Below are 22,644 nucleotides of genomic sequence, written 5' to 3' on the forward strand. Positions count from 1 at the left end.
ATGTCTTGTTTTATGCCATTGTTTCTGTAAAACACCTCTATCTCTTGGTCTTCCTTAGATCTAAGGCAAAAAATGGAAAGAAAATTCTTGGACAAAAAAAGAGACAGCTTGATTCATCTGAGGAGGAGGATGATGAAGAAGATTATGATAATGATAAAAGAAGTTCTCGTCGCCAAGCAACTGTCAATGTTAGCTATAAAGAAGATGAAGAAATGAAAACAGATTCCGATGACCTACTGGAAGTCTGTGGAGAGGATGTTCCTCAACCTGAGGAAGAGGAATTTGAAACAATAGAACGTTTTATGGATTGTCGGATTGGGAGAAAAGGAGGTATTTTCTTAAAAAACATATTTATTTGATTATTTCAGTGAGATTTACTAGAGTAAATAAAGTATTTCTTGAAGTTATTTCAGTTTTGAAAGTCAAGAGGGTGGCTTTTCTTCTGTTTTACTTGTTATAAACTATACTTTTCTTAGCCTGAGTATTTTCTCCCCACAAAATGATCCATTTAACCTCACTTGACCTTACTTGATTTACTGCAGATAATTAGAAAACATTTTAACTTATGTATCAGAGTTTTTCTGTTATACCTAAATAATAGGTGTTATTTAGGTACTTTCAACTTTATAAATGGTTTGGTTATTTCAAAATGTTTTTATGTAGGTTATTTTTAGTTATCTTGACATGCATTTTTTTTCTTTTCAGTTTTATTGAGATATGACGTAGAACATTGTATAAGTTTAAGGTGGACATCATAATGACTTACATATATTGCAAAATGATTACCGCAATAAGTTTAGTTTCTATTTATCCATCATTTCATATAGGTAGAATAAGAAAAAAAATTTTATGATAATTTAGAATCTGTTCTCTGAGCAGCTTTTAAATATACCATACAGCAGTGTTAACTATGGTCATTATGTTGTACTTTATATCCCCAATACTTACTTATTTGTCTTATAACTGGAAGTTTGTATGCATCTACATCATTACCCCCCCCCCCGTTGCCCCCCCCCAACCTACATCCACTCACTGCCTCTATTAACTATAGTTCTGATCTCTTTTTCTATGAGGTTTTGTTTGCTTTAAATTACATGTATAAGTGAGATTATACATTGTTTGTCTTTGACATTTCACTTGGAGTAATGCCCTCAGTGGTGTTCTACATTGTTGCAAATGTCAGGATTTCCTTCTTTTTTGTAGTTGAATAGTTAGTATTCTATCATATATATGTGTGTGTGTGTGTGTGTGTGTGTGTGTGTGTGTGTGTGTGTGTGTGTGTATCTCACATTTTCTTTATCTTTTTGCCTGTTGATGGATACTTTGGTTGTTTCCATGTCTTGGCTATTATAAATAAAGCTACATTGAACATGAGGGCTGCAGATATCTCCAACATAATGATTTTGGACATGGCAGTTTTTAAAGATGATTTTTCATTATTTTATTTGTAGTTATCAGGCTGCCAGTCATAAGTTGTTATAAATTGCTGTATGATCTTAGGTGTGTCACTGACTTTTAACCTTGTTTTTTCTAATTTTAAAACTGAGGAGATTAAATTAGATGTTTCTGTTCTAAAATGCAGAGTTTCTTTTATGTGTGTGTAATACAATTTTACTTAAATTCTTGTACCCTGATATTTTGCCTATTTAAAAGAGAACTGGGGTGCCTGGGTGGTTCAGTTGGTTGGGCTACAGACCTCGGCACCAGATAATGGTGAGGCATGTGGGTGGCTCAGTTAAGTGTCCGACTTTGGCTCAGGTCATGATCTCACGGTTCATGGGTTTGAGCCCCACGTCAGGCTCTGTGCTGACAGCTTAGAGCCTGGAGCCTGCTTCAGATTCTGTGTGTCCACCTCTCTGCCCCTCCCTTGCTTGTGCTGTGTCTCTCTCAAAAATTAATAAACATTAAAAGAAAAACATTAACAAAATAAAATAAAAAAATAAAAGAATATATTTTTCTATTTATATTGAATTTTTGAGTTGAAGGAAATAAGCTTATAACTGAATTATATGGAATGTATTGTGCTTTCTTTTTCAGCTACTGGTGCTACTACAACCATCTATGCAGTTGAAGCAGATGGTGACCCAAATGCAGGATTTGAAAAAAACAAGGAACCAGGAGAGATCCAGTATTTAATTAAATGGAAAGGATGGTCCCATATCCACAATACTTGGGAGACAGAAGAAACCCTTAAGCAGCAGAATGTTAGAGGAATGAAAAAATTGGATAATTACAAGAAAAAAGATCAGGAGACAAAAAGATGGTAAGTGTTTTATATTACACTTAATTTTTTAGCAGTTCAAAGGTTATTACTAAAGTTTTGTTAATAAGGAATACATAGTCAAGAATCCCGTAATAACCTAAAATAATTATTTATAGACTTACTGTATTGCACCTCAAGGTAAAACTTTTTAGAAACAGCCATATCTAAATTTCTCCTTGGTGACGGTCATGTAGAATGTGTGTCATATATAATGTAAATATATATGCGTGTAATGTAAATATAATATACAATGTAAATATAGCTTACACATTTTTAATATTAAAAATTAATGATGCTTCACTTTATTTCCATTTCAATTACTTCCTTATTCAACTGAGTCATATTTAGATGAGTGGCAAAATGGGAGATTTTGTGCTATAGAGAGTGTGGGGGGGAATGGGTTATTTAGAGGAGATTTTTAAGTCTAATTCTGGATTAAAATAATTTTTCAGGTTGAAAAATGCTTCTCCAGAAGATGTGGAATATTATAATTGCCAGCAAGAACTTACAGATGATCTACACAAACAGTATCAAATAGTGGAACGAATAATTGGTTAGTAATAAATGATTCTAATTAAACTTTTATCTTTCCATGCTTGAAATCAGAAAAAATAAATAAATTTACTATTTATACAGCAAATACAGTAGCTTAGTCTTACTGTAATAGGGTAGTATAAACCAGATGGCTAATTTTTGCTTGTGGTGTTGTTTTACCAAAAATTAGTCCTTGGATAAAATTCATTGTAAAAATAAATAAATAACCTGATTTTTCTCACAGCTCATTCCAATCAGAAGTCAGCAGCTGGTTATCCCGATTATTATTGCAAATGGCAGGGCCTTCCATACTCAGAGTGCAGCTGGGAGGATGGAGCCCTAATTTCCAAAAAGTTTCAAGCATGCATAGATGAGTATTTTAGCAGGAATCAATCAAAAACCACTCCTTTTAAAGATTGCAAAGTGAGTATTGTTTGAAATTTGTAATTGTTGAGAATAGTATATATGCATCATAAAAATATTACAAGCTCAAATAAAGAATGGATCCTGCCTGATTTCAGATAGGCTGAGAGAGAGAGAACTGCTTGGTTGGTAGGTCTTACAGGAAATGGTGTTCCTGTAATATGTGGTCTTAGATGTGGCACTGTCTTTTCGCCCTGGTGAGTGAATCTACATCAGTAAGATGATAAATTGGTGGTGGTGTTGTGAAGAGTGGCTTGGGGAGACCAAATAGGAAAATTTCCTGGAAAATAGGTATATGCATATATATATATATATATATATATATACTTGGTTTAAAAGATAGGGAGTATTTTCTTTGAAGGTAGGAAAGAAAAAGAAGGATGTACCCATAGGAAAAAAGTTAGTACCTAAGATTACCTTGCTTTAATATAGGATGTTTATACTTAAAGTGATTATTAGCAATAGTTTTGAGGATCTATATACTAGTAAAACTTGTTTTCTTATTACAAGATTGAATTAAGTTGATAATGGTAATTAAGAAATCAGAAATTTAAGCCAGTTGTATGGTTTATTTCTGGGTCAGGGCTGCAGCAGCAGTTAATTGAATGAATTTAACATAGGTTTTGTTTGTGAACTATGTGAGAACCCAGGTATTTCAACCAGAACTTATTTCTATCATTTTTTGTCCAAAAAGGGCAAAATATATCACTATACTTTGTTATAGTAATAGAAAACTGTCTTTCGATGAATCCTGAGATACATCTTGAGTCACGGAATTTCTGATTTTGATGATTTGAGATGAAATGTCAAAATTTATGGTAAAAGCTGAGATTTTCATGTCTTAAAATAATTTCCCACATTTAATGGTTCTTATTAACATTTATTTCTACTAAAGGTATTAAAACAAAGGCCAAGATTTGTAGCCCTAAAGAAGCAGCCATCCTACATTGGAGGACATGAGAGTTTAGAATTAAGAGATTATCAACTGAATGGTTTAAATTGGCTTGCTCATTCTTGGTGCAAGTAAGTGTATTTTGAATTATCTGTTTAATTTGAGAGCATACGAATTTTACAGTAGAGGATTTGGAAAAGATTTCCACCAACATGAAGGGTAAAGACTGGTTTTTATATGCAGGTTTTCAAATTTCCTTAGTATATAAATAATACTTATTATATACTAAGAAGAAGATCCAGTGGAGTTTGAGGTTTAACCTGTTTGCTGCAGTACTCCATATTGAACTTAAAATCAGCATACATATATATATTTCTATCCCACAGTCCTGGACTCTTTCTCTTCCAGTTATTTCTAATATTTAGGCCTCTTCCCCTGCCCCCCTCCCCCCCCCCCACCCCGGTCCCACCCTGTGTTTCTTGTTCTATTCTTGGCAATATAGGTAACCCTAGGGTGCAGATTTTTTGTATTTAAATTTTACTGTAGCTATAGTTTATCCTGCTGTATATTTTCTTTCTGCTAATTTTTTTACTTATTTAATATGTCTGGACTCTATCACTTGTAGATTGTGTTCTTGGCTGCATAACTGATTAAAAATAATACGTTAATCTTTAAGCTTCTTTTGTACTAAAATGGTAAACTTTGTCCACTTAAACTATTACAAAGGCCTTTATTTACATTTATTATTTATAGGTAATAAAAGTGGTGTATTGTTTGTATACCTGTCAGACTTATTTTAACTGTTCATATAAATTTGTACATAGGTTATGTAAAAAAGTTTCTTTACAAATTTGAATCTTTATTGCATACGTAATTTTTGTTTTTACTTTGTAGAGGAAATAGTTGCATACTTGCTGATGAAATGGGCCTTGGAAAAACAATACAGACGATCTCATTTCTGAACTATTTGTTTCATGAGCATCAATTATATGGACCTTTTCTGTTAGTAGTACCACTCTCCACTCTTACTTCCTGGCAAAGGGAAATACAGACATGGGCTTCTCAGATGAATGCTGTGGTCTATTTAGGTGACATTAACAGCAGAAATATGGTAAGTTGTTTATCCACAAATTTAGAAATCTAGATATACTTGTCTTTCAGGATAGGTATTGTATGTGTCTTTGTAGTCTTAATTTTTAGAGTAAAACTTGCCACAAGTAAGTGCTCAATATGTGTTTAATTGGCTGAATACTAAAAGTCAATTTTCAGTTGAATGTTACTTTATGTAATAATTTTTTCTCCTAATTTGTTATGGAAAATTTCAGATACACATGAAAGCAGACAAAAGAGTATAATAAACCTCCATGTTACTCATCTCCAGCTTCACAGTTTTTTAATGCATTGCCAGTTTTGTTTCCTCCCAGATATTGTGAAGCAAACCTGAATATCATTTCATCCATAAATGCCATGTTATTAAATGAATTAATCACTTATGTTTTGTTAAATGAGAACTTCCTTTAGTGGAAAATGTGTAAGAAAAATATATCTGCTATTTTTTGTAGGTTTTGATATGCTGTGGCATTTACATTTTATTTATAAGTAAGATTAGTGCAGCTTGTTAGGCATTGTTAAGAATAAAATGATTTTTAATGAAAATCTAAATAAAATAATTAAAATGATTTTATTACATAAACATACATTTTTTGTGTGTATTTTGAACAGATTTTATTTTAGATATTCAAGTACAAGTATACTTTTCATAATGATTATCTTAAAATTATCTTTAAAATTTATTGATAGATAAGAACTCATGAATGGATGCATCCCCAGACCAAACGGTTAAAATTTAATATACTTTTAACAACTTATGAAATTTTATTGAAGGATAAGGTATGTATTACCTATGGTTTTCTGTTTGGTGTATATCCATTTTTCCTTTACCATGTGTTGTGGATAGGATGAGAAGATAACTTAAATCATGGGTCAGCAGACTGCATCCTGTGGGTCAGATCTGGTTTATTTTTTATGACCTTTGAATTAAGAATATTGTTTACATTTTTAGTGGGTGTAAAAACCAAAGAATATGCAGCACAGGTCACCACACATTTGTCTGCACAAGCTAAAATACTTCATGTGAGTCTTTACAGGAAAAGTTTGCCAACTGCTGACTTATATATGCAACGAGTTTGGCATAGTGCTTTGATTTGTAAGGTCTTTGAAAGAGGAGGAGAATACCTAAAAGGATTAAGCTACTCATGGATGAAGCATTGTACTAAATGCTTAATAGATGTTGTCTTATTTAATTCTTTTTTTTTTTTTTTTTTAAATTTTTTTTCAACGTTTTTTATTTATTTTTGGGACAGAGAGAGACAGAGCGTGAACGGGGGAGGGGCAGAGAGAGAGGGAGACACAGAATCGGAAACAGGCTCCAGGCTCCGAGCCATCAGCCCAGAGCCTGACGCGGGGCTCGAACTCACGGACCGCGAGATCGTGACCTGGCTGAAGTCGGACGCTTAACCGACTGCGCCACCCAGGCGCCCCTTATTTAATTCTTTATAGTTAATATGTCAAGTAATTCTAATCTATTATATAAGATCCTGCTGTCATCTCTACTTTATTGGAAAGAAAAATCATGTCTCAAAGTGGTTATTGAGCTTGTCTCTTAGATCATGCAACCACTAAATAGTAGAATCTGGCCTGTCTCTGTTTTAAGTCAGAGACCCATATTTATATACACGGATCCACAGTGTTTAAAGGTCATACAGTGAATTATTCCTACACTTGGAGTAAAGACACTTCCAAATTTATATCTTACTTTCTCCAAATTGACACTAATAGAAGCTTCTGCTGGCCTTCGGCTAAAAATCTTTTGTAAAAATGTTTAACTATTTTAAATGACAGTTATCATTTAATTTTTTAAATTTTTTTTCTCTCTCTTTTTTTTTAGAATGTGTATGCAATTATGCTCTGTTTTCCAGTGGGTGAATTAGTCATGGAGGGAACTGTATTTTGCATGTTGAGTTACTTGATTTGAAGATTCCAATAAATCTTGAAATAATACATAGTTTTTATCTGAAAACAAGACAAAAGCATGTTCTCAATTTTAATTTGCCTCAGTTTAATAATTTGAATTTCACTTTTGTCTTAAAACATTAACTGTGTTCTTCTGTTCATTTTAAGGCATTCCTTGGAGGTCTGAATTGGGCGTTTATAGGTGTAGATGAAGCACATCGATTAAAGAATGATGACTCTCTTCTGTATAAAACTTTAATAGACTTTAAATCCAATCACCGTCTCCTTATTACTGGAACTCCTCTACAGAACTCCCTTAAAGAGCTGTGGTCTTTGCTACATTTCATTATGCCAGAAAAGTAAGATAAGTTAGGATATGCAATTTTAATGTTAGTTTTGAATGTTAAGCTTAGCAAGAAAATATTAGTATAGGTAATAAGGTCTGTAAGAAGTATTAATTGTCCTTGAACATTAGATTACAGATTTTTAAGAAGGAAGAAAAAAGGGGGGCGATGCAGCATTTCACATTTCTAATAATATTTTAACTTTTCAAATTTATAAATAAATAAGCTTGAGTCATGTGTAATAAATTACAGCAGTTGATTCTGCCCATGTTCAACATATACTTTCCTTGAAAAACAAACAGTATCATTCTTAGTACTTAATATTAACAATAACAACAGTAATAAGGTACTGGTAATCCCTTTTTCTAAATGGGAAAAACTAGACTAGCTAAGGATAAATAACTTGTCCAAGATCACAAAATTGCTCTCTTTCATAGATTCAGAACTTTAATATATCCTTTGAGAAATATTTTAGTGACAATTCTGTACTTGAAAATATTTTATTTAATATTTTTAACTCCAGGAGAATCCTAATTTTCATAAAATAACCTATTTTTCACCTTTATGTAGATATAAGATGGATTTCTTGGGAAGGATAGTCCTTAGAAGTGACTAATGTTAGCTAGTCTTTTCCTGAAAATCTATATTTTGCTTATATGTGACTACCCTGAAAATTTTCATATGTAGTATGACTTTTTCAGTGATTTTTCCATTTTCTTAAATTTTTAAGGTTTTCTTCCTGGGAAGATTTTGAAGAAGAACATGGAAAAGGCAGAGAATATGGTTATGCAAGCCTCCACAAGGAGCTTGAACCATTTCTGTTACGCAGAGTTAAAAAAGATGTGGAAAAATCTCTTCCTGCCAAGGTTGAGCAGATTTTAAGAATGGAAATGAGTGCTTTACAGAAACAGTATTACAAGTAAGCTGTAAACAGAGCACATGTTCTGGACCTTTAATTCTAAATAATTGCCCTATCCTTGTCTCAAGGAGGTGCTGTCTCTCCTCCCAGTAGGGTCTTAGAGCAATAACAATTCTTGAATATTAAAATAGGTTTATATTATGACATATTGAAGCAAAGAGAGATCAACTTGTCCAAGATAACAGGTAACCTAAGATTAATTAAATCATCATTAATTGCATTTGTCTACTTTATGCTCTTTTAACATACATAGGGTTTGTTAAATATTAGTTAATATTGACTACTTAAGTGTTAGTGATACTAAGGCATTATTATATAATTATGATAGTTACATAATTGACAGAGGTAGAGGCCAGAAAAAGAAAGTTTTAGGACACACCCTCTCTTTTCCCCCATGTGGAAGAATATTAATTGCACTTTAGATAAATTATATATGTCGGAGCACCTGGATGGCTCAGTTAAGCATCTGACTCTGGCTCAGGTCATGAACTCTCAGTTTGTGAGTTTGAGCCCCACGTCAGGCTTTGTGCTGACAGCTGGGAGCCTGGAGCCAGCTTCGGATTCTCTGCCCCCTCCCCTTGCTCATGCTCTGTCTCTCGTTCTCAAAAATAAACATTAAAGAAAAATTATGTATGTCAGAACTATATATAATGTTTCAAAGAATCAAAAAGAGAATATTTATCCTAATATCTGTTTAAACATTTAATTGCATAAAATCCATGGCTACCTGCGTTTGGATTTTCAGAAATTTATGATAAAACTGTAAGTGCCGTACATTAAAAAAAACACATTCATTGCATGAATTTTAGGTTTGTATTATGGAAAATCTCAAGCATATACAAAAAGAGGATGACATAATAAACCCCCAACACTCAGCTTTGTTTTCAATTCAGATAGCCAGTCTTATTTTATCTCTAGACATTTCCATTTCCTATCATTTTGAGGCGAATCAGAGATAAATTATTCCAAGTTCCTTCAAAGACTAACCTTATAAAAATGAAGAAAATAAAAGGTGGTAGAAAACAAAGTACATCATAATGAGAGGAAATGTTACATAGTTATATAAATAGTTTGGAGTAATAAAATCTACCTATAATTTTTCTACAAGTTGTAATTGTATTGTGTTAACTGTAATTTGGAGAAGGCATTGTGGTTAAACCAGGTATGCTCATGAGGTTTTTTTGTAAGTCTATGTATTGGTTGCCTAATATACTAAGATTTGTTGGAAGGTTAATATAGATAATAGTTAACCATTAAAAAAATTTTTTTTTAACGTTTATTTTTGAGAGAGAGAGGGGGACAGAGCGTGAGTGGGGGAAGGGCAAAGAGAGAAGGAGACAGTGTCAAACAGGCTCCAGGCTCTGAGCTGTCAGTACAGAGCTGGATGCGGGGCTTGAACTCACGAACCATGAGGTCATGACCTGAGCTGAAGTCAGACGCTTCACTGAGCCACCCAGGTGCCCCAATAGTTAACCATTTTGAAGTAACTTTGGGGGGAAAGGGATTTATGCACTATACTCATTATGTTACATTAAGCCTTTACTGTATATTGATCGGATTCTCAGTCTTACGAACAAAGTTCACGAGTCTTCTGAACGATGTTTGGACCATAGTATATCCAGTTGTGAACTTCATAATGGTACAGTTTTGCTTTGGTGCTTGATTTTTTTTTTTTTTTTTTTTTTTTATGGTTTTAGAATTCATCCTGGTAATTGTTCTGCTAACCATCATTTTCATGGTATTTTTTTTCTTTAAACAGATGGATATTAACTAGGAATTACAAAGCCCTCAGCAAAGGTTCCAAGGGCAGTACCTCAGGCTTTTTGAACATTATGATGGAGCTAAAGAAATGTTGTAACCATTGCTACCTCATTAAACCACCAGATAATAATGAATTCTATAATAAACAGGAGGCCTTACAAGTAAGGATTTTTACTTTGTAGTAAAGCAAAATTCTAGAAATGTTTATTTCAGTTATAACTGAAAATGGCATGATGCTTTAATATATTGGTTAGAAGTTTTCTGTGGTTATGGTATATTAAATAATGGTGTTATTTTCTTTGTCTTTATTAAAAAAGCCTTCAGAATTATAATTTATACAATTATTTTGATCACTTTTCTAAAAATGGATTTGTATGGACTACCAAGAGTTATCCAGTAGAAATCCCTTAGTATATTCTTAAATGACAAAAATTCACATTATGATGCTGAATTTGTGATATGGCAAATGAAAGTTTTTTAATAAATATATATATATTTTAATGTTTCTTTATTTTTGAGCGAGAAAGACACTGCACGAGTGTGGGAAGGGCAGGGAAAGAGGGAGACACAGAATCTCAAGCAGGCTCCAGGCTCTGAGCTCTCAGCACAGAGCCTGACCTGGGGCTTGAACCCACGGACCACAAGGTCATGACCCCAGCTGAAGTCGGATGCTTAACCCGTTGAACCACCCAGGCACCCCAAATGATAGTCTTAAGAAAGGCATCTTGAGCTTAGAGTTTACACTTTCTATTGCTTCTGGTAGACAGATGAGGTGTGAAGAGGGCCACAATTGCCATTCAACCACAGTAGTGCTTTAAAAGAGCTATAGGTTCAGTGGCTGATACATATAAGTTAAAATCTGTTTTCTTTTAACCTTCAGCTGCTTAGTTGCTGCTGCTTTCAATGTATTGTTTTTCAGCTGAGATTTTTGGAGAAGTAGTGTAATAACTAGCAAATATAGTGAAACACGCCCCACCTTTCCCCAAAACACAGTGAAAACCTAGGTGCTAAATGGCAAGGAAAATTTTAGCTTAAATCGTAGATAAAAATGATCCTAGAAAAGGTTCTAGAAAATTTTGGAAACTGAAATAAACTTTTTCAACATTATAAAAATACAAAATCTCAATTTTCAATAATTAAAGAAGCTAAAGTTTTAAGTGGGGCATTTGTTTCATTTGGTTGATTCTTTGCACATGCTCACATGCTCTAACCATTGTAATTTATTGTTTCCTAGCACTTAATCCGTAGTAGCGGAAAATTGATTCTTCTTGACAAACTGTTAATTCGCCTAAGAGAACGAGGCAATAGAGTTCTTATTTTTTCTCAAATGGTGCGGATGTTAGACATACTTGCAGAATATTTGAAATACCGTCAATTCCCCTTTCAAGTAAGCATTTCATTTTTTCCTTTTTGTTGACAAATTTCATCGGATCTTTACAAAATTACCTGTGAAATTCTTGTGTAAATGAAGTATAGATTTTTTAATAAACTGTATTTTCAAGATAATATATCTGTTTTAAACATTTCTATTTGTCATTATTCCCTTTTTTCTTGACCTTATATTTAGCAGCAAAGTAATTTTTCTATTCTCTAGTCTTTATTTTAATTTTGTATGTCTCTTCTATGCTCAAATGTAAATGGACAGCCTTATGAATTAGGCTTTATTTTGAGGAAGGGAGAGAGAGCAGCCTTTGTGAATGTTACCAGGACTGCTGCAGATTCTTTTGCAATGAAGGGGAGGGTGTGCTTTTTCCTGTGCTCACCCCCCCGACCCCCATCTCCCTCCTTTCTCTGCAAGCAAAAACAGCTCCCTGCCCTCTGCAGCTTCTCTCCCCCCCCCCCCCCCCCCCGCCCAGTTCACCTCTCCGTGCCGTGTACCTGCTGAGTTCTGTAGTTCAGGTTGTGCAGATTGTTGTGTTAATCCTTAAATCACTTTTCTAGGTGTGCAGGATGGTTTAGTGTTGATTTGGGTGTATTTCATGGATGCGAGACGCGAAAAAAAAACTATGCTGTTCCCTCAACAACTTTTTATTCAGTGCCTGCTATGTGTCAGCCAATATCAGGACTGTTACAGATTCTGAAGAATAATGTTCTCATAATTATTCGAATGCATAGTTTACTGAATAAAACTTTTAGATGACTTTAGGGAAGGTATTAAAGACCAAAATGAGCTTATATTCCATCTATTCAGTGTTTATGTTGAAATCTATTCAGTGTAATTAAAGCTAGTATGAATGAGTGTTTAATGTTAGAGTCAGGTGCTAGTTTCAGTACTTTTCTAATAATTTATTTAATCCTTATTTAATCCTTTCTTGAACAGTGCCTAGAACATAGTGAACATTCACATAGCTAGTAAGTGATGAATGTTAGTGCAGGCAGTAAAATAGAAGCAGAATTATAATGATGAATCTCAACAGACATCATTTGAGGGACAGGTCTTTGGTGATATGAACGTGATTGAGAAATATATGGTCATTTAGGCTAGGGAAAAATATAGAAAAAGTACTATTGTTTGATTTTCTTAACATCTTTATTGAGATGTGATTTCCATTCCATGCAATTAATTCATCCATTTAAAGTGTACAATTCAGTGATTTTTAATATATTCACAGAGTTGGGCAGCCATCAACACAATAAATTTTAGAATGTTTTTATGACCTCAAAAAGAAACAGTACCCTATAACTATCACCCTGTTTCCATTCCACCCCTCTATCCTTACCCCATTCCTGTGTTGGTTTGTTTTTAGACAAATTATTGTGTTTACATGGTCACACAAAACAAATAGTAAACAAGTGCTGGTAATTAGTTCTCTGCCCCTAATCCCTTCTCATTCCAGTATTATTTCCCAGAGAAAATTATTTTTAACATTCTTTTAGTTTAGATCATGCCTTAATAAATGATATACACTGGGTTTTCTTTTTTTGTTCTGTTTTGTTTTTTTAAATTTATTTATTGTGAAAGAGAGAGAGTGAGCAGCAGAGGGGCAGAGAGAGGGAGAGAGTCCTAGGTAGGCTCCGTGCTGTCAGCACAGAGCCTGATGTGGGACTCAAAGTCATTAATCATGAGATCATGACTTGAGCCTAAATGAAGGGTCAGATGCTTAACCGACCGAGCCACCCTCCCTGGTGCCCTGATATGCCACTGTTTTTAAGAAGTTTTTACTAATAGTAATTTTTAGTGAAAATGAAACCAGTAGCACATTTAAATTTTTTAAAAATGTTTATTTATTTATTTTGAGAGAGACAGAGTGAGAACTGGGGAGGGACAAAGAGAAGGAGAGAGAATCCTAAGCAGACTCCACTCTACGTGGAGCCCATTCAGGGGATAGGGGTGGCTGGATCTCAGAACTGCAGGATTACTACCTGAGCCCAACTGAGCCCCCAGGCACCCTAAAATTTTTTTTTTAATTTTGGACATCAGCTAATGTTTAGTAAGCACTCAATATATATGCCAGACACTGTGGTAAGTGTTTTACTTTGTTCTCTCACTGAATCCTCTGAATTTTATGAAGAAAGTACTATTATGTTCGTTACCTAAGAAAGAAACTGACAAGATGAAGTCAGATCACTTGCCCAAGGCACCCATGGATATTGAAGATACTCAGATGCGGGCTTTTTGACTCAAATCAGGGACTTTGAAACTTTAATCAGGGGCTTTGCTGTACCTCTTTTCTCAGAGTTTCTGATTTCAGTACATTCAGTAGGTCTGGGATGGGGCTCAAAAATTTGCATTTCTAAGTTCTCAGGTGACAACGATGTTGTTGGTCCACTAACCACACTGGATTTCACCACTGTTTTTAAAACTGTGGACTGTAACCTGCTAATGGATCTGGGAATCAATTTAATGTGTTGTACCAACATTTTGAAAAAATGAAATAGATTTTAATATATGAGGCCATATCATGATACATGTGTCATGTAACTTGCTTTGGATGTACAGTTGTGTACTCATTCACATGTAAAATTTATTTCTTACAGTGAGACTCAGACACATTGATAGCCAATGCTATTTACTATTATTATCTGGGAAAATAGCCCTAACGGTTAAGAGCACAGACTCTATAGACAGAATGCTTGGGCATTTTTTTCTTGCCTAATAAGTACCTTCTACTCTTATAGTCTTAATGAAAGTAATGCCACATTTTCATACTTAACTTCATAATTGATTTTAATACCTTTTTAAATATTTGATTCTGTTATGTGAAGTATTTTAATGTGTTTTATTTTAGAGATTAGATGGATCAATAAAAGGGGAGCTGAGAAAACAAGCACTAGATCATTTTAATGCTGAAGGATCAGAGGTATGAATGCTTTTAAAACTAAATAATTTTAGTCATAATTTTAGTAAATTATTTTTGTCATTATTGTTTTTTTAAAAAAAGTCTTGTTAGCTAGTTTTACTTTCTATGAGTAGAATGAGGTTTTAAAATCAGTATTTTATGTTAATCTGAAGAATTTTGCCCTTATCAATACTGTTTCAGCATAGAACAGTTAATTTGCTTCTAAATAAATTATCCCATTTTCATTTAAAATTCATTGTAGATTTGGTGTTCGTTATTTCCATGTATATTTGTATTTTGGAATCCTGTTGATTGATTTTGCTAGAGGTTTTTGTATTTTATTAGTATTTTTTAAAACTATCTTTCAGTTTTGTTGGTAAAATACTTTTAAATTCAAAAAACCAGTTGTAAAATTCTCTTGCTGATTATTCATATTCACGGTTCAGAAGAATTTGAAGTTGAGCCTATTTATAATTTCTTACAGGATTTCTGCTTTTTGCTTTCCACAAGAGCTGGAGGTCTAGGAATTAATTTAGCCTCTGCTGATACTGTTGTTATATTTGATTCTGATTGGAATCCACAAAATGATCTTCAGGCACAGGCTAGAGCTCATCGAATTGGGCAGAAGAAACAGGTATTTTTTATTTTGTTTATTTTGCTTTTAGAATCTTTTTTTATGATTAGTGTTTGGAAGTGATTTTGGTTTATTCTCCTGGAAACCTCATTGGAACACAGTCATGTTGCTCTTTAACATGTAAAATACTAAGGAACTCAGATTTACCAAAATCACCTGTAAGGTTTGACAGAATTGAGGTAACTATGCCAAAATAGGATCATGCCCTCTCTTTTAGTCAAGAGTGTTTACAACTGTAGACTACAGTGTTTTTCATTCAATACATAAACCTTAAAATGTATTTACTTAATTTTAACTATTGAAAGAGATTTTGCTTAGTATATTACTACCTTTTAGTTAGCCTATATTTTATCCATTTGCCTATAAAATTCTTTATGCAAACAAGCCATTCTAAATTTGTAGTTTTTGTATTGCTCTCAGTAATAGGCCTTGAGAAAAACCATCTGTCATCATTCTGATGTGTTTGTTGTATTTTAATTGATTTACCGCCATCTAGGGCAGTGCTTCTCAAACTTCTTTAATGCAGAAGATATGAACGAGTAGCACAGAAGGACTTCACACATTTATATTACCCTTTAAAAATTTCATATTTTCTATTTAAAAATGTATCCATCATTTTAAACTAAAAAAGTATTTTACCCAAATAATTCTCATAAAGCTATTTCATTGGGAATATAGTACACTTCTTTCTGTAATTTTTTAATACTCTGGAACAATGTTGTGCACCCTTAAGTGAAATCTTGTATTTAGAGTAGTAGTTCTTAACATCATCAGACCCAGTGACCCCTCTTTACAACAACTCTTTTTAGCAGCCCCTCTTCCTTGAATTGGATACATGAATTTGGAAGGTAATTTTAATGCCCTAACACCAATTTAGGTTTAAAAAAAAACAGAGTTCTTTTTAAATATATATGTCTATATATTTTTTACACTTTTATTAATTTATTATTTATTTATTTATTTTAAAAATTTACATCCAAGTTAGCTTGTAGTGCAACAATGATTTCAGGAGCAGATTCCTTAATACCTTAATACCCTTTTAGCCTACCCCCGCCCCACACCCCTGCAGTAACCCTCTGTTTGTTCTCCGTATTTAAGAGTCTCTTATGTTTTGTACCCCTCCCTATTGTTATATATTTTTGCTTCCCTTCCCTTATGTTCATCTGTTTTGTATCTTAAAGTCCTCAGATGAAGTCACATATTTGTCTTTGACTAATTTCGCTTAGCATAATACCCTCTGGTTCCATCCATGTAGTTACAAATGGCAAGATTTCATTCTTTTTGATTGCCAAGTAACACTCCATTGTGTATATATACCACATCTTCTTTATCCATTCATCCATCAATGGACATTTGGGCTCTTGCCCTACTTTGGCTGTTGTTGATAGTGCTGCTATAAACATTGGGGTGCATGTGCCTCTTCAAAACAGCATACCTGTATCCCTTGGATAAATACCTAGTAGTACAATTGGTGGGTCATGGTAGTTCTATTTTTAATTTTTTGAGGAACCTCCATATTGTTGTCCAGAGTGGCTGCACCAGTTTACATTCCCACCAGCAGTGCAAAAGAGATCCTCTCTCTCCGCATCCTCGCCAGCATCTATTGTTGCCTGAGTTGTTAATGTTAGCCATTCTGACAGGTGTGAGATGGTATCTCATTGTGGTTTTGATTTGTATTTCCCTGATGATAAGTGATGTGGAGCATTTTTTCATGTGTCGTTTGGCCATCTGGATGTCTTCTTTGAAGAAGTGTCTGTTCATGTCTTCTGCCCATTTCTTCATTGGATTATTTGTTTTTTGGGTGTTGAGTTTGATAAGTTCTTTATATAGATTTTGGATATCAACCCTTTATCTGGTATGTCGTTTGCAAATATCTTTTCCCTATTCCATTGGTTGCCTTTTAGTTTTGCTGATTGTTTCCTTTGCTGTGCAGAGGTTCTTACTTTGATGAGGTTCCAGTAGTTCATTTTTACTTTTGTTTCCCTTGCCTCTGGAGACGCGTTGAGTAAGAAGTTGCTGCAGCCAAGGTCAAAGAGGTTTTTGCCTGCTTTCTCCTCAAGGATATTCATGACTCCCTGTCTTACATTTAGGTCTTTCATCCATTTTGAGTTTATTTTTGTGTGTGGTGTAGGAAAGTGGTCCAGGTTCATTTTTCTGCATTTCGCCTTCCAGTTTTCCCAGTGCCACTTGTGAAGAGACTATCTTTATTCCATTGGGTATTCTTTCCTGCTTTGTCAAAGATTAGTTGGCCATGTTTGTAGATCCATTTCTGGGTTCTCTATTCCGTCCTTTGATTGGAGTGTCTGTTTTTGTTACAGTACTGTACTGTCTTGATGATAACAGCTTTGTAATACAGCTTGAAGTCCAGGATTGTGATGCCTCCTGCTTTGGTTTTCTTTTTCAAGATTGCTTTGGCTATTCAGGGTCTTTTCTGGTTGCATACAAATTTTAGGATTGTTTTCTACCTCTGTGAAGAATGCTGGTGTTATTTTGATAGGGGTTGCATTGAATATGTAGATTGCCTTGGGTAGTATTGACATTTTAACAATATTTGTTCTTCCTACCCAGGAGCATGGAATATTTTTCCAATTTTTTGTGTCTTCAATTTCTTTCATAAGCTTTCTATAGTTTTCAGTATATAGATTTTTCACCTCTTTGGTTCGGTTTATTCCTAGGTATTTTATGGGTTTTGTTGGAATTGTAAATGGGTTTAATTCCTTGATTTCTCTTTCTGGTGTTTCATTATTGGTGTATGGGAATGCAACTGATTTCTGTGCATTGATTTTTACATCCTTCAACTCTCCTGAATTCATGGATCAGTTCTAGCAGTTTTTTTGGTGGAATCCTTTGAGGTTTCCATATAGAGTGTCATGTCATCTGCCAAGAGTGAAAGTTTGACCTCCTCCTGGCCGATTTGGATTGCCTTTTATTTCTTTGTGTTGTCTGATTGCTGAGGCTAAGACTTCCAATACTATGCTGAATAACAGTGGTGAGAGTGGACATCTCTGTCTTGTTCTTGACCTTAGGGGGAAAGCTCTCAGTTTTTCCCTCTTGAGGATATTAGTGTTGGGTCTTTCATATATGCCTTTTATGATTTTGAGAAAGGATCCTTCTATCGCTACTCTCTTGAGGGTTTTTATCAAGAAAGAATGTTGTATTTTGTCAAATGCTTTCTCTCCATCTGTTGAGAGGATCATGTGGTTCTTGTTCTTTCTTCTATTGATGTGATGAATCACATTGATTGTTTTGTGGATATTGAACCAGCCCTGCATCCCAGGTATAAATCCCACTTGATTGTGGTGAATAATTTTTTTAATGTACTGTTAGATCTAGTTGGCCAATTTCTTGTTGAGGATTTTTGCATCCATGTTCATCAGGGAAATTGGTATATATTTCTCCTTCTTAGTGGGGTCTCTGTCTGGTTTTGGAATCAAGGTAATTCTGGAATCATAGAAAGAGTTTGGAAGTTTTCCTTCCATTTCTATTTTTTTGGAATAGCTTCAAGAGAATAGGTGTCAACTCTTCTTTAAATGTTTGGTACAGTTCCCCTGGAAAGCCATCTGGCCCTGTACTCTTGTTTTTTGGGGGGAGTTTTTTGATTACTAATTGGATTTCTTTACTGGTTATGGGTCTGTTCAAATTTTCTATTTCTTCTCTTTTCAGTTTTGGTAGTTTTTATGTTTCTAGGAATTTGTCCATTTCATCCAGATTGTCCATTTTATTGGCGTATAATTGCTCATAATACTCTCTTATTATTGTTTGTATTTCTGCTGTGTTGGTTGTGATCTCTCTTTCCATTCTTGATTTTATTTATTTGAGTCCTTTCCTTTTTCTTTGTGATTAAACTGGCTAGGGGTTTATCAATTTCGTTAATTCTTTCAAAGAACCAGCTTCTGGTTTCATTGGATCTGTTCTAATGTGTTTTTTTGTTTGTTTGTTTGTTTGTTTTTTGGTTTCGATAGCATTGATTTCTGCTCTAATCTTCATTATTTCCCGTCTTCTGCTGGTTTTGGGTTTTATTGGCTGTTCTTTTTCCAGCTCTTTAAGGTGTAAGATTAGGTTGTGTATCTGAGACCTTTCTTCCTTCTTTAGGAAGGCCTGGATTCTACATACTAATAATTTATCTGCACATTATAAGAGAGGGAAACTTGAAGTAGGAATAACATGCCAATGTAAATTACAGATTGTCATAGAGGAGATGGTGAGAAAATAAGGTAATCTCACAAGTGAGCTGGGCCTAATGTAGATGTGAATACTCAAAATAGACCTCTTTTATGAATGAGATGGGGAATAGTGATTAATTGCACTAAATAGCAGATACCTCCTATATCGAAATCCTCGACCATGGCTGAACTCGCATTCTGTTTATACTTCTCAAACAACTACTTAAAGACTATTTAAAGGCCACCATATTTTGTAATAGGTGATAGAAAATAGAGGGTATTAGAAGAACCAGTTAGGCAAGATACTGTAGAAAGTTGTGTGGTAGACCTCTGGGAAGAATATCTGAATAAGATGGCAAAATAATGGTAACATGTATTTCTAACCATTATGTTACAAAACTGTGTAAAAACAAATTGATATAAATATGGATATGTTTTAAAATATGATTTAATACATTAATTATTGTACATTTGTTTAATACATTTTTAATAACATTTAAAATATAAATGAATATATAAATACATTTTTATGATTTTGAGATGTTTTTAATTATTTCATTATTGATGCACTATGGTAAGATTCCTGTGCTTTTGTACCTGCTTTTTTGTTTTTTTGTAAATTCCACTTAACATACATTGTATTATTAATTCCAAGTGTATATTATAGTGTGATTCACCACTTCCATACAGCACCCAGTGCTGATCACAAGTGCACTGCTTAGTTCCCATCACCTATTTAACCCATCTTCCCACCCCTTTCTCCTCTGGTAACCATCACTTTATTCTCTGTAGTTAAGAGTCTGTTTGTTTCTCTCTTTTTTTCCTCAATGATCATTTGTTTTATTTTTTAAATTCCACATATGAGTGAAATCATATGCATGTACCTGCCCTTTTTTTTACTAGTATTTGGTTCTAAATCTGACACAGGTGTTCCATATTTCTTGTTAAATATTTCCATGCAAGAACTACAAAATGAGTATAGATGAGCAATACAGGTGAGCTTTATTTGTGACACCAATACTATACACATTTGGAGATGATAACTTTGGTAGAGATCCAAATAAAACAGTATCTAGTTATCTGCTGATTCATGCAATAGTTGCACTGCTGAAAAAAACTATAATGTTCATTTAAACTCTTATTTACATTGAAATAGAGGGTGAATTGAGACTCAAGATAATTTTAAAAGTTTTGAAAAATCATTTGAAAGAAAAGACTCAGGATAGTTTTTCTTTGTGTCTGAATGTACAGTTTAGTGCAGAGGGTCTAGTGTCCCAGGTCGCTGTGTTCTTAAGTACTCGTAAGCCCACCTAATCATTGCAAAAGCTACAATGTTCCTATAAATTTTCAAAATATCCCTTTGGGTGCTATTTGATATAGAACTGCTAACCTTGAGAAATAGGGCAAATTACTGCACATCAATTTTTGTGTATTTTGGAAGTCTTCGTTTTATGGCAGGATTTCATCATTAACCTGGGGTATGGTTCATAGAATTTTGAACTATGTGGAATATGAAACATTAATTAGAATTAAGGAAACAGGTAGAAATTGTTATAAATTTACCACTTTTTTTCCTTCTCAGCTAAAAGATAAAAATTACTGTTATCCCTTTAAAAAAATAAAAAGCAAATAAAATCTGTTCAAAATGCAAGAAGTACACAACCATAAAATACTCTTTAAATTGAAGAAATTTAGCTTTTATATATATTGTTATATATTTTTTAATTTTTATTTTGACTAGTGAAAATTTCACATAGTATGAGCTTCACTTTATGTACAGTATTTGGGTATTTCGCATTAGCAAAACAAATCCTTTTTGCTACATTGTATTTTCATTGTGTGTATCTTTACAGGTGAATATTTATCGTCTAGTTACGAAGGGATCAGTTGAAGAGGATATTCTTGAAAGGGCCAAAAAGAAGATGGTTTTAGATCATCTTGTGATTCAGAGAATGGACACAACTGGGAAGACAGTACTACATACAGGTTCTGCCCCGTCAAGGTAGTTACCTTAATATATTTTTAAAAAGTCATTTTATAATCGTACTGTACTCATTTTCCTGAAATGTTACATGCTATAAGCAGATCTTTGAAGTACTATGTTTAGTATTGTGATTTTTTAATTTTTTAAAGCATTGGAGTAATTTCTAGTCAAAGGCACACGTTCATTACTGGTTTTTATCACTCAAATTTTGTTAAGTCTTGGGAGAAATTCCTTTAATTTCCAGGTTTCAGGTACTTTACTTTTAAAATGAGTAAACTAAAAATATTTCACCTAACTCTGTCATATAACTTCCATAGAGTTGACTGTGTCAATAATTAATAAAAGTGCAACATAAATGTTAAATTGTTAACTGTTAGTAGTATTAAGCATTTTTGTTTTTCTTGGTTTTAGTTCTACTCCTTTCAATAAAGAAGAATTATCAGCCATCTTAAAGTTTGGTGCTGAGGAACTTTTTAAGGAACCTGAAGGAGAAGAACAAGAGCCCCAGGTTAAAAAAATATATATATATGACATTACTTTAAACTATAAGCATAAGGTGTATTTACTTTAAAATATATTAAAGTATACTTAATAAAGATTTCTTTCTAATTACAGGAAATGGATATAGATGAAATCTTGAAGAGGGCTGAAACTCATGAAAATGAACCAGGCCCTTTAACTGTAGGAGATGAATTGCTTTCCCAGTTCAAGGTAGATTTTCTTTCTTTTTTATTTTTCTTTGTAATTATTTCAGTTGATAGTGATTATTTTTTTGTCATTACGTGTTTTCTTAAAACCTCTTTAAGCACAATCAGCAAGTGCTTAACATTTTTGTTTTAAAATTTGGTATGGTGTATGAAGACTTTTCTCCCTTATATTGACAAAGCAGTAGCAGCTTGATGTGGAAAGGACCAAATTGTATATGAATAGATACATTTAGTGGAATGAGGAGGGCAGTTATTTCCTAATTAGCATGTAAAAAAATGCTTGGCAAATAGCATGTCTTCAAATATTTGGGCAAATGAGGGAACGTGGTATCTCTAAATTTAGATTTCTGTGACCAAAGGCTTTTAGCTACTGTTTGTTGGAGTAGTTCTGCAGTTTTTGACATTAGATTAAATTAAGCATTATCACAACTAAGAAGATCCAAGTTAATCAGTCCAAGTGAGCAATGAGCTCCTGTTAGTACTTATAAATACTCCTGGTTTCATGAGAGCTAAAAAGGTTGCAAGCAGTCCTAAAGCGGCAGAAGTCAACCAACCTCACAGAGTAAGTTGTATGCCACTTTAGTATGAAGAAGCAGTTCCTCTATAGCCATTTTCAACAAATTGAAGTTTTTCAAATGGCGAGGGTTTTTTTTTGTTTTTTTTGTTTGTTTTAATTTCTTTTGTGTGTGTGTGTTTATTTTTGAGAGAGAGAGCAGCAAGCAGGGCAG

The 22,644-nt window shown here is 33.7% G+C and overlaps 1 protein-coding gene across 3 annotated transcripts in view; it reads left to right on the forward strand.

Annotated features, from left to right (window-relative positions):
* CHD1 (chromodomain helicase DNA binding protein 1) overlaps window positions 1-22,644 on the forward strand; it is a 78,178-nt gene that overhangs the window by 31,353 nt on the left and 24,181 nt on the right. For all 3 annotated transcript variants that reach the window (XM_058726283.1, XM_058726298.1, XM_058726292.1), the window contains 16 exons: window positions 59-330; window positions 2,038-2,263; window positions 2,716-2,816; window positions 3,042-3,220; window positions 4,116-4,243; window positions 5,007-5,223; window positions 5,913-6,002; window positions 7,293-7,483; window positions 8,199-8,387; window positions 10,147-10,309; window positions 11,383-11,535; window positions 14,378-14,449; window positions 14,913-15,062; window positions 21,079-21,227; window positions 21,621-21,717; window positions 21,825-21,920. In XM_058726283.1, the coding sequence (XP_058582266.1) occupies window positions 59-330; window positions 2,038-2,263; window positions 2,716-2,816; window positions 3,042-3,220; window positions 4,116-4,243; window positions 5,007-5,223; window positions 5,913-6,002; window positions 7,293-7,483; window positions 8,199-8,387; window positions 10,147-10,309; window positions 11,383-11,535; window positions 14,378-14,449; window positions 14,913-15,062; window positions 21,079-21,227; window positions 21,621-21,717; window positions 21,825-21,920 (2,473 nt within the window). The remainder of the gene's footprint in view (window positions 1-58; window positions 331-2,037; window positions 2,264-2,715; window positions 2,817-3,041; window positions 3,221-4,115; window positions 4,244-5,006; window positions 5,224-5,912; window positions 6,003-7,292; window positions 7,484-8,198; window positions 8,388-10,146; window positions 10,310-11,382; window positions 11,536-14,377; window positions 14,450-14,912; window positions 15,063-21,078; window positions 21,228-21,620; window positions 21,718-21,824; window positions 21,921-22,644) is intronic.

The sequence above is a fragment of the Neofelis nebulosa genome, chromosome 1 (assembly GCF_028018385.1).
Source record: "Neofelis nebulosa isolate mNeoNeb1 chromosome 1, mNeoNeb1.pri, whole genome shotgun sequence".
NCBI classification, from domain to species: Eukaryota; Metazoa; Chordata; class Mammalia; order Carnivora; family Felidae; genus Neofelis; species Neofelis nebulosa.